Below are 16,354 nucleotides of genomic sequence, written 5' to 3' on the forward strand. Positions count from 1 at the left end.
CTTTGAAGGGATGGAGGAGACACCAGAACTGAGTTTTATTCTTTAAGGCATAGGGATATCCCGGGCACTCACCTCCCAGGTACAAAGACACACTTCCATCCCTACCTGGCATGCGACCCTGTCCTTGTATTGCCTTGAAGAGGGAGCTAGCTCTAGCTGTTCACCAATTTAAGAGTGGATCAGACCTTCTCCTGCCTACTTCCACGTGGACCATAGACCAGTGGATCAGCCACCTGCAGCGAGCAGCTGGGCTGGGAAGAGGCTCCAAGGTCTTGGTTGGCCATGCTCTCTTTCAGATCCTTAAGATGCTAGCCTGGGCTTGGGGAGCGAATGCCCCTGGAGAAATTGAGTCTCATCCCTTCTTAAGAACACAAACTCCTTTTAAGGACACGTCCCACCTCTCCCAACCATATAAGGGCGGCTTTGGTTATAATAGCTTCTGCAAAACAAGCCCCACCCAGAGCCAAGCTAGCTTTGACTTTGGCCTGGGCGTCTTGCCAGGGAAGGGCACCTGCCAGACTGGCTTAGGCCAGTCTGCATGAGCTGGCCCTTGATGCTTGCATTTCTATGGTGGAGGAAACTTGCTCAGCTTCCCAAAGCCTACATACAGGCTGGCCTGTTCAGTAGGGAGAGGAGAAATGTCTGGAGGCTTTTTAAAAATCCATTCTCTCTAGGGGCAGGCGAGGTGACTATCTCTGACCCACATGGATCTTCGAGTTGAAAGGAGGAGACAGCAAAACGAAGGGGGAATGGTTGAAGTACACACAACCACACGTGTTAGACAAACCTTGAGTGAAATAGCTCGCGGGAGCGCCCAAACCCCACCTCTATGGAAATCTGAGCCGGGGCCGGTGGGCGTGCCCTTTAAGCCACGCCCACACCCTCGCACTCCCGCCCACTCGTTGGCGGACGGCGCCTTGGGGGCGTGTCCTGCCGCCAGGCCCCGCCCCCGACGCGCCTATACAAGGGGGGGCGGTCCCGCGCGCGCCCGCCCAGTCGGTGCCGGACCGCAGTGCCGCGGGCGGAGCGCGGCGACCCCCGTCCCCCTCACGAAGAAGAAGATGAACGGGACGCGGGGCTGGGGCACCCTGGTGGACGTGCGCCCGGAGGAGCAGACCGCGGTAAGCCAAAGCGGCCTCGCCGTCCGCTCAGCTCGGTTGCATTTGGCTTCCGACGCCGCCGCCGCCGCTCCCGCGCCCCGCGGCGGGTGCGCTGACATCACCGGGCGCCGCGCTCGGGGCTCGGTCAGCTCCTCGCCGCGGCTCCCTCTCTCCTCCCGCCCCGCGGCGGGCGGTGGGACTCCCGGGAAGTCGCGGGATGGAGGCTCTCCGGAGGCTCGAGGGCTCCGGGGGGTCCTGCCCTTGAGGAGGACACTGCGGCTCCTGCCGGGGTCTCCGGGGCGCCCGGCTCCGGGGCGCGCTGCTCAGGCGTCCGCTCGGGGTCGGCGGTGGATCGGGTTGTAGGAGAAGGAGATCCAGGGACCGGATGGATCCCTGTGCTCTTTTGGACTTTAGGGGGGGGGGGTGGCTTTTCTGCGGATCCTAGCGACTTGGGCGGCCCTTCAGAGAACTTTTCGGTGCTTCGGGTGATCGGTAACAGAGGGTAAGAAAGTGAAATCCTAGGGCTTAGCTGGAGGGTGGGGGCCTGGAGGGCTCCAGGTGCGCCCGAGGGAGGCCAGGAACTGGATAGCACTGGCCGATTTTGGGGGGGTCATCTCTCTGCTGGGGTTTCTTTCCCTCCCCCTCTCCCTCCCCCGCCGGCAGTATTTCTGCTCCCTTCCCCCAATCGGCCAACCGATAGCTTCCTGGGGGCGGTTTATTGGTTATGCTTCCTTCTCCAGCATCCTCGCCCGGGGCGAGGAGAGGCCGGAACCTGGGGTGAGAAGGGAAGGGGAGGGTTTCTGTACGGCCTGAGAGAAGGGAGTTCTCCAAGGCTAACCGATCTGCCCTGCTCCCCTCACTCCCCGGCTCCCTGTCCTCTCCCGGGCTGACCATATGATTTTTTCCCCTCCGAGAGGCAGAGGAAGGTAACTAACTGGTGGCTGAGGGTGTCTAGGCTCTCTCCGCTGGGGAACTTAATCCGGAATAGGTGTGTACTATTTCATCGATTTCCAGGCTGTTGTGGGCGAGAGTGAAATGGGAGCCAACCTCATGGGGAGTTTGTATCCCTTCTCTTCTCTCCCCCCCCCCACCCCCCCTTTCCCCCCTGCACTCTGTATCTGATTCCCTTCCCCTCTTCCTGTCTCAGCAAGCTCCTGAGGTAGCTAGCTAGCTAACCCAGCTGCACCCGGACTGGCTCTCCTTCAAAGAATGTTTTTTAGGAACAGTTGCTCATTTCAAGGTAGGATAGAGAGGATCACTGTGCATAGGCCCTGTCCGTTTCTGCTCAGGCTTTCTTTGTTTCTACCACTTTACCATGCAGACCTTTCTGCTGCTGCACCCCAGTGTCCGTCCTGCCCCCACCCCCCCTAGTCTCTGTAGCCTGCCACTCCCCAGATATGGGGTGCTGCAGAAATGGAAAAAATCCATTTCCCGTTGTGTCTCAGCCCCAAGTCCCACGCCATGCTTGCTCTTGCTCACTGTTTTGGTATGGCTGAGGCAGCACCATGGGCATGAGGAAGGTAAAGGAGAGGGGTGTTTGGGCTTCATTTTGCTTGCTGTAGACTAGATCCAGAAAAGTTGAGGATGTGTTGAGAACGAATTGACACCCTCTTCCACCCCTTGATGTTCTGCTGCTTGTCCAGTAGGGCAGCACACCGGTGGGAAAATGATGCACAAAGAATTCTAATACAGTTTGAAGCTAACCAGAGACCTCCAGAGCCAGGGGGAGACAGAACGTCACTTTTAGTCCTTCTTTCTAGGTCGGAGTTGGGAGTTATTTACTTCAAAGCTGGGAATGAAATAATCGTTGCCTTAGATCTGATCTTAGAGACATTCCTGAGCTCTTAAGCAGGAGGGGATGATAAACATGTGCTCCATCACGGTCACAGGCTTTGTCCTGGATGCCTCTCCTCTGAGCGAGCCTGCTGATAGAATTTATGGGTCCGGACAGCCCCCTGGAACTGTCATGTATGCACCCCTCTGAGCGAGTGCATGAGCAAAGGAGTGAGTCAATGAGCAGATGTTTCTTCTGATGTCAGCAGTGTGGACAGTTTAGCCAATCGGTGTGCCCTGGTGAGAGTCAGGACCCTGGGACTCTTCTCAGCGATTCCACACCAGCCAGGCCATGTGCCTCAGTGTGCCACACACGGACATGGGAATATGGCTCCTCTGCTCTCTGGGCTGCTTCTCATTGTTGGAGGTAGAAGCAGCCAATATAAGGAGCCAGTGTGTTTCAAACTGCAGATCTTAACCACTGGAAGGTCTGGCATCAACTTAGTGGGCTAGAACCAGTAGTAGAAAAGAAATAGATCCCAACTATATGACATTATGGCAAAGACAAAAACTATGGAGACAGTAAAAATGATCAGTAGTTTTCAGGGGTTTTGGAGGGTGAAGGGATGATTAATGGATAGAGCACAGATGATTTTTTTAGGGCAGTGAAAAAGCTCTGTGTGATATAATGATGGATGTATATCCTTATACTTTTGCCTGAACCTGTAGAATCCATAACACCATTTATTTCATTAAAGTGAACCCTAAGGTGAAATATCAATTTTGGGTGGTTGTGATGTATCAATGTAGGCTCATCCTTGGTTAAAAAAAAAAAAGTAGGTATATGGAAATCTTTGTACCTTCCCATTGATTTTGTTTTCAACCTTAAAACTGCTCTAAAAAAAATAGTTTTAAAAAAGGAAATAGAATGAACACTCTCAGACTGTTAGAATAGACATTTTTGGCAAACATTTTGTTTCAGTTATATATATGTGTGTGTGTGTGTGTGTGTGTGTGCGTGTGTGTGCTCGCGCGCGCGTATTGGCTTGTGATGTAAAATGTATTTTTTAGGTCGAAAGTTGGTAAACAACTGTAGTAAGTTATGTTGGCAAATGAAAGCACAAATCCACCTCACACCTTAGACATTCCCATTAAGTTTCTTTGGCTATAAGCAGCAGAGTGACTCCACCTAACTTAAGCAGGAGAGGAATTTACTAGAAGGAAATGGGTAGTTCCAAAAATGTAAGAGGAAGCTTACAAAGTCAACCCAGGGTGTCCCCGGGCCTGTGTCCCGGTGGAAGGAGCTAATGGAGAGTTATCACTTCCAGGTGGATCGGTTCCAGCTGTGTTAGGTATTTCTGCCATTCTGCCCAAGATTCAGGAAGAGGGTGCCATTGGCCCCATGGCCTCCTTGGCTAGGGCACGGGGTTCCTTGATGACAGGCCCATCCTTGACTGACAGGAGGGAGATTCTCCAAAGCAAAACCCAAGTGCTTCTACCAGTGGAAGATGGAAGTTGTGTGGCAAAAGCAGCAAGTGCTAGCTGCATTAGACTATGGCTGGCCTATCTCTGATTTTCTTTTTCTTTTAAAATAATTTTTCAGCGCTGGTTGGATGTCATCCCATGCGCCCAAAGATTGCGGTTCGAGTCCCCCCTGTTCAGGGCACATGCCCAGGTTGCCGGCTTGATCCCCACAGGGGGCCTGCAGGAGGCGAGGCAGCTGATGTTTCTCTCTTTCCCTCTCCCTTCCCCGCTGTCTAAAAATCAATTTAAAAAAACTTAAAAAGATAAAATCTTTTTTCCAAGGAAAAAATATGCATAATTTTTAAAAGATCTAATGATAGCAAAAGGCTTTTAAAAGAAAATAGCAAGGCTGTTTAGCTCAGTGGTTTGGCTCGTAAGACTGCCACCCAGAGAGATCAGAGGTTCGATTCCTGGTCAAAGGCACGTACCTGGGTTGCAGGTTTCAGCCCCAGCCCCAGCCCCGGTCCACATATCTCTCTTACATCGATGTTTCTCCCTCCCCCTTTCCCTCTCCCTCCCCTTCTCCATTACCCTCTCCCTCTCATTCCATTCTTTCTAAAAAAAAAAAAAAAAAAAAGGAAAAAGGAAAAATATCCCCGGGGTGAGGATTAACAACAAAAAGAAAAATAGCAAGTAGTTCCCTGCCTCAAGTCCTGTCCACTTTCAACTCTTTTGTCTGGTGTTTACCACATTTTCTAAATAATATGTTTATAGTGATGCTTTTTGATCTGTAAGTTTTACACATCTATTGATTACCTGCTGTGGGGATTACAGGAAAGTTTATACTCCCACCCCTTACACCCTCTCTTTTTCTTCTCCGATTCTCTTGATGTAATTGCATCACAGTCTTTGGCTAAACTATGATTTTTGTGATTTCTGTTCATAGCATGTGGTTCAGAGCCTGGTTTTGGGAATCTGACCTAGTGGGCTATCAGGGAGATTCAATATTTGTTTTGCTCAAGATCACTTCGGTAAAATTACTTCATCTCTTCAGTCTCATTTCCCTCATCGGTAAAACAGGGATAATAATTGCACCCTTCTCATAAGGTTGTAAGGATTAAATAAGGTCCATAGGAAGCCACAGTGCCCGGCACATGGCAAACGCTCTGATATTAGTTTTATTTTCTGTTTGCTACTCCCTGGCTTAGACTGATACTGTTATTTCTCCCCAGAGACCCTTGGCCAAGACACAGAGGAATGGCCTGGTCTGGCCAGTGTTCTCTCCTTCTCCTTATGTTTGTTCTTATCTGTAACTTCCCCCTTTCCTCTGCTCGTGGAGGAAGGAGACACCTGAAGATAAGAAGGGACCTGTAGGTGGACCCAGGATGAAGACCTGGGTGACCTCTGCTAGTCCCAGCTCAACCAGGACTGGCTTAGACAGAGTGATGGTCAAGGCTCACCCCCTCTGTGCCCCTTTCCTGATCCATGGGCAAGGTAGCTGGTGTCGATGATGGACTCTGTGATGAGGTGATTCCCTTTGAATAATCTGTCAGAGTTGCCCTTCTTTAGATATTTGCACGTTTTTCATGCTCTAATTTTGCTTCTTGGTTAGTCTTGGTCAGAGAGGTTCTCTCGATGCCCTGGTGAACTTGGAATTTTTTTTTTTTTTCATCTGCTGCACCTTTGTCTTTACCTTGGAACAGGTGTCATTCCTTTAGGACCTCAGAAAGCTGAATTTGTTTAATACCAAGTCTTTCCTGAGCCCTTTCTTTCCTTTTTTTAACTTATTACTTTTTTATGTTTTTATTGATAGTTTTAAAGAGAGGGGAAGGGACGGGGTAGAGATATAAAAGCAGTGATGAGAGAGGAACTTTGATTGGCTGCATGCCCCCTACTGGGGATCAAGCCTGCAACCGGCATGTGCCCTGACCTGAAATGGAACTGTGACCTCTTGCTTCATGGGTCAATGCTCAACCACTGAGCAACACTGGCTGGGTGAGCCCCACTCTTTAAAAAAAAAAATTATATATATTAATATATATGCCTAATATGCAAATTGTCCCCATGGGAATTAGACTGGGAGACCAATCGCTCACTACAATGTATGCTGACCACCAGTGGGCGGTGCGGAACGAAGGAAGGCCCCGGCTGACAGCTGGCAGCCGTGGAAAGGAGCCCTCGGTTGGCAGCTGGAAGACCCTGATTCACCCTGATCGCTGGCCAGGCCTAGAGACCATACCCATGCACAAATTTTGTGCACTGGGCCTCTAGTGCACTATATAATTAAAGCTGTGATTTATTGAAGGCTTACCATGGGCTTCATTTTATTATGACAGCTTTATTGAGATATAATTTATATACTACAAAGATCATTCCTTTAAAGTGTACAGTGGTTTTCAGTATATTCAGAGTTGTACTGTCAAGATGATCAATTTTAGAACATTCACACACACACACCCCGTCCCCCATGAAGAAACACTGATTCCTTAGCATCACTCATGCCCATCTCCCACTTCAAGCCCTAGACAACCACCAGCCTACTTTCTTTATGGATTTGTCTATTCTGGATGTTTTATATAAACGTAATCATAGTTATGTATGCAATTCTTGGTGGCTGATTTCCTTCCATTAGCATGATGTTTTCAAGGTTGACCCACATTGTAACATGAATCAGCACTTCATTCCTCTTTATGACTGAGTAATATTCCATGATATGGCTCTATTACATGTTCATCTTGGATAAATGTGGGTGGACATGTTGTCTATGAATAATGCTGCCATAAACATTTGTTGACACATTTTTTTGTGTTGACCTTTGTTTCCATTTCTCTGGGAGAGAAATACCTGCAAGTGGAATTGCTGGGCCAGAATATTTGCATTTTAAAGTCAGATTCCTTTGGAGTCCTTGGTGCTTCCTACAAACGAATGAATGAATTCTAAAATGATGGAGCCCTGGCTGTGTGGCACCTGGGTGGGGAAGGAACGCCTGGGCAGAGGCACCTTTCAAGTTTGGTGACTGGCTCTTCCTTCCACTCATGATGACACCTGCCTCCAGCTCAGGCCATACATTCCTCCTCACACCATTCCTCCTCCCTCGTTCATTGCTAAAGTCTTACCGGGCAGGAGCATTACCGCTGAGGTGTCCAGGTCAACCAGGAATTTGGGGAATGTCTGCCAGAGGATCTGGAAGAGGAGGCTTACTCAGTCACCATGCCGTTGGCACCAGCATCGGCCCATGTTTCTCCAGGGTGGGTGTGTGCGTGTGCGCCCAGGTGGTTTCGGTTCCAGGCACGTGTGCTCAGAGCAGGCGGGACAAGCTTCCCCGCCTGCTGGTAATTCTGGTCTCTGCCTCTCTGGGCTCTACAGAGGCTTGTGAAATACCTTTGTTTCCTGGGGTGGGGAGGTTTGGTTGGAGAAATGGGTATGTGCCAGGGAGGCTCGTGGCCCAGATTTAAGCCTGTCCACAGCAGGGACAGGAAGAGGAGAAGAAAATAGAGGGTAGGATTGGAGTGGGTAGATGAAGGAAGGAAGAGGAAAGGGGGGGGGGTCATAAAAGGGGGGGGGAAATCACAAACAAGGTAGTCAGAGACTAAAGAGGGCACGGTCCCTGGTGCCAGCCCTTTGTGGGGAGGGGGCGGTGAGGGACCACGCCTTCATCTGCATTGGCTGGGCACTCAGGCAGGTTTTCCAGAGAGAGAGACCGGCTCAGCAAAAGGCTATGTCCTTCGGAGTGAGAGCTTGGCAGCCCAGCTTCCTCTCTGGCAGTGATTCTCCACCTCCCTAATGCCGAGGCCCTTTAATGCAGCTCCTCCTGCTGTGGTGACCCCCAAACCATAAAATTATTGTCGTTGCTACTTCATAACTGTCATTTTGCTGCTGTTGTGAATCGTAATGTAAATATATGATATGCAGGATGTCTTAGGCCCGTGGTCAGCAAACTTCGGCTCTCGAGCCACATGCGGCTCTTTGGCCTTTTGAGTGCGGCTCTTCCACAAAATACCACGGCCTGGGCGAGTCTATGTTGAAGAAGTGGCGTTAGAAGAAGTTTAAGTTTAAAAAATACGGCTCCCAAAAGAAATGCCAGTCGTTGTGCTGTGGATATTTGGCTCTGTGGACTAATGAGTTTGCCGACTGCTGTCTTAGGCGACCCCTGTGAAAGGGTCATTCGACCCCCAAAGCGGTGGCGACCCGCAGGTTGAGAACCACTGCTGTACGGGAACACTCTCCCCGCCAGACCCCAGCTTCTCCCGTGCCAGGGCTCCAGGCAGTGAGTCCCTTTTTCTCACCCCACCTCCCAGTCACCCTGTGAGCCCTCTGACTAGAGGTTTCCAGCCCATGGTGTGGGGCGGGGAGCCAGACAGGAAGCAAACACCTGCTTTGTGGGTTCCACTGTGGGGAGGAGTGGGAACGATCCTTTGTGTCAGACTCAATAAAGGGCCGTTTCTGGCCTGAGAGCTCTGCAGAGGGCAGGACCAAGGACACCAGACACCGGCCAACTGAGTGAGTTGGGAACCTCCGCAGAGAGGGGACAGGCCCCCATCTGGCTCTCTTCTTTGATTTTAGGGGGGCTTTCCTCACCCTGGCCTCTAGGGAGCCAGTGTTTCAATAGCTATGCCCATTTCTCAGAGCGGGACAACTGAGGTGGCTGTGATGCAGTCATTGGAGGGACCACATGCATTTGGGTTGAAGAAGGGACGGTTGAGAGAGAAATGGAGTAGCGGGTTACAGGATAAAGATGGATTACGGACGCTGATTTCCAGCTCAGGGGCAGTCTGCACTTTCCTTATTTCTTCTCAGAAAGACCCTGGACCCTCCCCCACCCCTCATGGCCAGCCTGGAAGCCCAGGGAGTGGGGTTGGGGGAAACCTAGATTTTTCCCATGGATCTTTCCTTGTTCACGTGAGCCTGAGATGTGAGAACCTCCGGGACCTCCCTGTTTATCTCCCAGCGTCGAGATCTCTAACCCCTCAGCGATGTGTTCACCCCCTCCCTCCCTCCCCGCTCGCTGGGAGCGGTGAGTCACAGCCGGAGATGTGTTTGAACAGAGCGAGAGGCCGCCTATAATTTGAAGGTGGCTGGGCCTCTCCCCAGGACTGTTTGTGAGGTTAGAGGCCGCTTACCTGGTGATTAGCTCCGTTCCTTTTCCCCGGGAGAAGAAGGCTGCACTCTGTATCCTGCCCTTCAGAGAATCCCCCGTGGGGAACACCCTGCTAGACTTTGGGGGCCATTCCTAAAGTCCCGGGCTCACCCTAGCCCCAGAAAACAACCAGGGCCACCAGGCAGAGGGCCCGGGTCTCCCTCCCGGACTCGGTTGGGGTTGTGCAGTGAGGTCTGGTGGCCTCGCTGCCTGGCTTCTCTGATTTTGGAGGATGAGGTGCCAGAGAGGTCCCTAGATTTATTCACAGGCTCCATTGAGACAGTGTGTCTCACTTTTTCTTCCCCCTCCCTCTCCCCCTGCCTCCCCTCCCCCGGCACCCCCTCCGGCCCTCCTCCCTTGCTCCTTAGGAAAGCAAGGCTGTGATTTATGGTTTGCACAGCACTTTCACACTGTGTCTACACATGTCCCTGCCTGCCCAAAGGCAGGGCGGGTATTATCATTCCCATTTTGCAGATAGGAAACTGAGGCCCAGAGAAAGAAAGTGATTTGCTAAAGGATGAAGAGCTGTCCGTGAGACTCCAATCTCGCCTCTGAGTCCCAAGTTTGGTTCTGTCCTCTTGTTAAAAAATATATATTTAACTATAGGAGTGCTGCATAAATACATTTTTGTTGCTCCTTTATATTCTATAGCTCACTTTTTCTTTTATTTTTTTAACATATTTTATATATATATATATATATATATATATATATATATATATATATATATATCTTATTGATTTTTTTACAGAAAGAAAGAGAGGATTAGAGAGTTAGAAACATCGATGAGAGAGAATTATGGGTCAGCTGCCTCTTGCACACCCCTACTGGGGATGTGCCCGCAACCAAGGTACATGCCCTTGACCGGAATCGAACTTGGGACCTTTCAGTCCGCAGGCCGACACTCTATCCACTGAGCCAAACTGGTTTCGGCCTATAGCTCACTTTTTCACTTAAAGTTAATTTTGAAATTCATGGCGATAGAGTAGCTGCAGTTCGTTTACCTTCACCGCTGAATGTCATTGTACCGACACCCCAGAGCTGATTCATGCATCCGCCTGTCGGGGACCATCTGGGTTGCTTCCAGTGTTCTGCCATTGCAAGCAATGCTGCTGGGAGCACACTTCCACACATCTTATGTTGGTACTTCCTCCATCTGTACGTCTGTAGCATCGTTTTTAACTCGCAGTTTCTTGATTACTAGTAAGGTGGAGCATCTTCTCCATATATCCATTAGTCATTTTTACTTCTTCTTAGAGCTGCCTTTGCTCATTTCCCCCCCTGACCTCCCCCTCCTCTTTCCCCAGTACTTCACCACATGTGTCAAACACAAGGCCCGCGGGCCAAATCCGTCCCGCCAAGCCTTGCAATGTGGCCCGCACCGCGCTGTCATCACTGCACTCCGCTGCGTTTCCATCACAATGACAGTTTATGACTGTTCAGTAAACCATTCGGCCCGCGATTTAGGCTGGATTTTAGATTTTGGCCCCTTCTCTGATTGAGTTCGACACCCCTACAACCCGAGGGCTCCGGGCTTCTCACCTGGAACACGTTTTCCAAGTGCCCGCTCCAGCCAAGCGTTGTGCTAAGGATAAGCTCTCCTTGTCAGGAACTTGGGATTTTATTGGCGGAGATGGTTGAATGCGTAGTTAAGGGAGGAATGAGGCGGGTCCGTGGGAACAGTGGGGGATGCAGGGACCAGGCTCTGGCGAAGGAGGGCTGGGGTAGGGCCTCCAGAGAAAGGAGCCCCAGGCTGAGCTAGGAAGGCCGAGTGGGAATTTTTCAAGGAGGCGAGAGGGAGGAGGGGCCCCAGGAGGAGAAAACAATGCATGCACCTGTGGGGAGGAGGGAGCGTGGGCTGCATTAGGAGACTGACCGAGAGGAGGAGAGCTTTGGATTGGACACCTTTCTACACTTGGGTTAGGAAAGTTTGGGAAAGTTAGAGGGTAGGGTACAGTGGGAGGCTGGCGGGAGCCACGGCACCATGTGGTATAGACAGTGATGGCCCCATCGTGAGGTGACTTAAATGCCACCTTAAGGGGTATTTCATTTTTGTCTGCCTTTTTTTTTTTTTTTTTTTAAAGCATTCTATTTAACAATAACAATAAAAGTGCACACGTCCTAAATGTACAGTCAAGCAGTTTTCACACACTGGACCCACTCTCTCAACCAGCACCCAGATAAGAAACAAGTCATTGTCAGCAACTGCAGAAGTGTCCCTCTTGTCCCTTTATCGGCATTCACTGCTCTCCACCCTGAAGGTAACTACTGTCCTGACTTCTAAAGCTCGTTTTCATTTTGCTTGTTTTTATACTTTTTATTTTAGTGGAATCATGAAGTATACTTTGGTGTCTGGATTCTTTTCTTAATATTACTGTGAGGTTTATGCATGTTGCATGTATAGTACTTTTTTTTTTTTTTTTTTTAGAAATCAGCTGCTAGCCGAAACTGGTTTGGCTCAGTGGATAGAGTGTCAGCCTGCTGACTGAAAGGTCCCACGTTTGATTCCGGTTAAGGGCATGTACCTTGGTTGCAGGGCACATCCCCAGTAGGGGGCATGCAGGAGGCAGCTGATCGATGTTTCTCTCTCATCGATGTTTCTAACTCTATCCCTCTCTTCTTCCTCTCTGTAAAAAAATCAATAAAATATATTTAAAAAAAATAAATCAGCTGCTTTTTAAAATATATGTTTGTTTTTTTTTATTGCTTTCAGAGAGGAAGGAAGAGGGGGAGAGAGATAGAAACATACCTATAGTGAGAGAATCATTGATTGGCTGCCTTCTGCAAGTCCCCCACTGGGGATCGAGCCCACAACCTGGGCATGTGCCCTTGACCGGAATCGAACCTGGGACCTTTTGGTTCACAGGCCGATGCTCTATCCACTGAGCCAAACTGGCTAGGTCAGTGATCGGCAAACCTCGGCTCGCAAGCCACATGCAGCTCTTTGGCCCCTTAAGTGTTCTAACGCCACTTCTTCAAAATAGACTCGCCCAGGCTGAAAGCCGACTTCTGCGCGTGGGCCACGAAGTTTCAATCGCACGGTATGTGCCCGCCTGCACATGGTATTTTGTGGAAGAGCCACACTCAAGGGGCCAAAGAACTGCCTGTGGCTCTCGAGCCACAGTTTGCCTACCACTGGGCGAGGTCTACTTCATTCTTTCTCTTGTACAGAGTTCCATTGTATGGCTATGTCAAAATCACCCATTGTACTCTTGATGACTATTAGGGTAATTTCTAGGTTTTGGCTATTAAAATGCCATTATGAAGGTACTAGTATATGCGTTTATGGGGAACACATGCAGGCATTTCTATCGGGAGGATAACCAGGTGTGGAATTGCTGTATCACAGGGTATGCTTATGTTCCTCTTTGGTGGATTTCCCACAGTGATTGTGGCAACGAGCAGTCCCACTGCCAGCGTATGAGAGTTTTTATTATTCCAAATCCCCCACCGTGTGGGGTTTTTTCTTTGTTTTCATTCTCAGGGGTCATTCGTACTATTATCTTGTTGTTCTGGTTCTTTGATGATGATGATGAATGAGGGTGAATCCTTTTTTCATTGACCATTTAATATCCTCCTATGTGATGTGTTTATTAAATTATTTTGTCCATTTTTCTGTTGAGCACTCTCCCCCTCTCTCTCTCCTTCCCTCCCCCACCCCTTTCTCTCTTAAAAGTACTTTAAAAATTTTTTTGGAATCATTTTATATTTAGAGAAAAATTACAAAGATAGTACAGGGGATTCTTATATGTTTTTCACCCAGTTTTCCCCAATCCTTTTTTTTTTTTTTTTTTAATAATATATTTTATTGATTTTTACAGAGAGGAAGAGAGAGGGATAGAGAGTTAGAAACATTGATGAGAGAGAATCATCGATCAGCTGCCTCTTGCACACCCCCCACTGGGGATGTGCCCGCAACCAAGGTACATGCCCTTGACCGGAATCGAACCTGGGACCTTTCAGTCCGCAGGCTGACGCTCTATCCACTGAACCAAACCAGTCTTGGCAGTTTTCTCCAATCTTAACGTCTGACACAGCCATGGCAGATTTGGTGTACAGGCAGGAATCTGCTTCTTCCTTTGAAATGAGGCTGATCTCCAGGTAAATACCTATTGTCTTGCCTTCTTTCATTTGGACAATTTCTGTGTGGCTTATAGAAACAGGCATTTGGATTCGGATACCTTCCTATAGTTTGGTTTAGGAAAGATATCCTGGTCTTGTAAAATATATCAGTAACTTCTTGGTTGGCTGTCAGGTGCAGAAGATCTGGATTGGAGGTGACCCATCCAGGGATGCCCTCTCCAGGGGAAAAGGGAGTCCACGCAATGCGCGTCCTGTAATCTGAGGACCAGGGTGGCCCCTCTGGAGCCGCATGGGGCTGTGTGCTGTGAGCGGTGCAGGGTGCTGTCAGAAGTCCCAGGGGCAGCCTGCCACACTGAGGTGGCCTGATCCTGGGCGAGCTGATGTCACCCCTCCAGACCTCAGCTTTTCTCGCCTGTGAAATGGCGATCATAAGGCCCACCCCACGGGGCCGTCGTAGACCGGAGATAAAGGTTGTTGTTGCTATCATTGTCATTATTAGGGCAGCATGGACATTCTCAGGCTGACTCTCCAGAGTGAACTGACAGGAGATGAACTTGAACACATAGCCCAGAAGGTACGGAGGTCTCTGGTGGGGTGAGGCCTCCTCCCCTCAGCCAGTGCTCCTCCCTCGCCGCGGACCCCTCATTCCATTGCTGCCTGGGAAGCACTTCCTTTCCAGCACACCCCGCTGCCTGCAGCATGCGCTGCTTTGGAGGATGGGGAGACCCCACTAAAACGGAAACTAACCTGCAGTTTCTACTAATGCTCTCCGTCTGGTGTTCTTGCTGCTGTGTGGCTTCTGGTAGAGGTTCTGGAATGGATGTTTGGAGGGAAAGTCAGACTAATGCTTCACGTCTTCGGAGGAGCAGGTTGTCTGCATTGGTCAAGGTGCAGAAGTTCTGGGCTTGCCATATAGTATCTGAGCTTCTCTCTCTCTCTCTCTCTCCCTCTCTCTCTCTCTCTCTCTCTCTCTCTCTCTCTCTCTCTCTCAGGCGGGCAGGAAGACCTATGCCATGGTGTCTGGCCACTCACCCAGTCATTCTCTGGCCTCAGAACTGGTGGAGTCCAACGATGGACATGAGGAGATCATTAAGGTAAGCTCAGTTCACCCTCCACTTCCTCTCCCTCCATCCTTTCTCCCTCCTGCATGGGAGAGGCAGCAAGGCTGACTTTGCCAAAGGGAACTTCCGGTTTGACTAGGAAGAATTGGACCTGGGATGCTAGCTCCCGATCATCTCCTGGAAAAATCTTCATTGACACCACGAGACCAGTCAGTCTGTAGTGACTTGGATGCAGTCTGGCCCCGGACACAGGGGATGGATGGGATGACCTTCCTTGGTGTCTGTTCACTGACTGCGCTTAGGGTTGGAGGATGGACACAAGTGGGAGGAAGGGAGATAAGAGGGAACTTAGTTTTAATAATTAAAACAATTTTTGTGATTTCTTTTTATTTATTAAAAAAAGTTTTTAAAAATTTATTTGAGAGAGAGAGAGAAACACATTGATGTGAGAGAGAAACATTGATCAGTTGCCTCCCAAACATGCCCCAACTGGGAATTTAGCCCGCAACCGGGCTATGTGCCCTGACCAGGAATCGAACCCGCCATCTTTCCGTGTACAGGACGATGCTCCCACGTAGCCACACTGGCCAGGACTTTGATTCCTTTAAAGTGTTCAGTGGTATTTAATATATTCACAGAGTTGAGCCACCAACATGACTATTAATACCAGATCACTCCTTCCAGCCCCTGGCAGTCACTACTCTACTTTCTGTCTTGATGGATTTGTCTCTTCTAGACATTTCATGGAATAATACAACAGGTGGCCTTTTGAGCCTGGCTTCTTCCACTTGGCATATTCTTAAAGTTTAGCTATGTTGTAACATATGTCAATATGTTCAAGTTATGCATGGCCCTTAAAGAAAGTAAAACTACCCTATAATTCTGTCAATGTAATTATTGTTAACAAACACTTTATTGTATATCTTCCCAGACATTTTTATATACATATGTTTGTTTTCCCCCCAAAAAAAAACATAGAATTGACTAGCCGGTTTGGCTCAGTAGGTAGAGCATCAGTCTGCTGACTGAAGGATCCCGGGTTCGATTGTGGTCAAGGGCACGTTCCGTGGTTGCAGGGTTCTCCCCGCCCCTGGCTCTGGTCAGGGCGTGTGCAGTATGCAACCAATTGATATGTTTCTGTCTTCCCCTCTCTCTTCCTCTCTCTCTCTATAAAAGTCAATGGAAAAATATTCTTTGGTGAGGATTAAGACAACAACAAAACAGAATTGTATTATATACTTTATATTTGCTTGCCTCCTCCCCCCTGCCTATTTAATTGTAGTTTGTACCATCTTCGTGTCCATAAATATAAATATCTGGTATTCTAATGGCTGCATAGTATTCTGTTAAGATACCGTAATTTATTTATGTAATTTCCCATTGTTAAGACACTTGTCTGTTTATATTTTTGCAGCCATAGACAGCATTTTGCTGGACATGTTGCTAAATTGTGTGTCTTATATAACACAAGTAATGAACATTTTCTCAATTGTAAAGGATTCAAGCATGTTCTGTAGAGAAAAACGTGTAAATTCCCTTTATAACTCTCTTTCCATGAATTTATATATGAATGATTATGCCAGTTGAGCTAAACTTATTTCATTAGGCCAAATTTCCAGGAGTAGATTTGACAGGCGGAAGAGTAAATGTAGTTGTAAGTCTTCTGATCTGAATCACCAAATTGCCACCCAACAAGGTGTAACCGTTTACCCTCCCAGCAGCAGTGTCTGAGGCCG

General features: G+C 48.9%; 1 protein-coding gene across 5 annotated transcripts in view; it reads left to right on the top strand.

The window, feature by feature from the left end:
- Positions 1–972: 972 nt before the first annotated feature.
- TUFT1 (tuftelin 1) overlaps positions 973–16,354 on the top strand; it is a 29,539-nt gene continuing 14,157 nt past the window's right edge. The window contains exons 1-3 of one of the 5 annotated variants that reach the window (XM_036453029.2): positions 984–1,121; positions 14,057–14,131; positions 14,550–14,651. In XM_036453029.2, coding sequence (XP_036308922.1) covers positions 1,062–1,121; positions 14,057–14,131; positions 14,550–14,651 — 237 coding nt within the window. In that variant the 5' untranslated portion in view covers positions 984–1,061. Of the gene's footprint in view, positions 1,158–11,708; positions 11,736–14,056; positions 14,132–14,549; positions 14,652–16,354 lie in introns of those variants that run through there. The other 4 variants (XM_036453035.2, XM_045586736.1, XM_036453032.2 and 1 more) reach the window with 4 other exon arrangements.

Source organism: Pipistrellus kuhlii, unplaced genomic scaffold, assembly GCF_014108245.1.
Source record: "Pipistrellus kuhlii isolate mPipKuh1 unplaced genomic scaffold, mPipKuh1.p scaffold_m20_p_24, whole genome shotgun sequence".
NCBI classification, from domain to species: Eukaryota; Metazoa; Chordata; class Mammalia; order Chiroptera; family Vespertilionidae; genus Pipistrellus; species Pipistrellus kuhlii.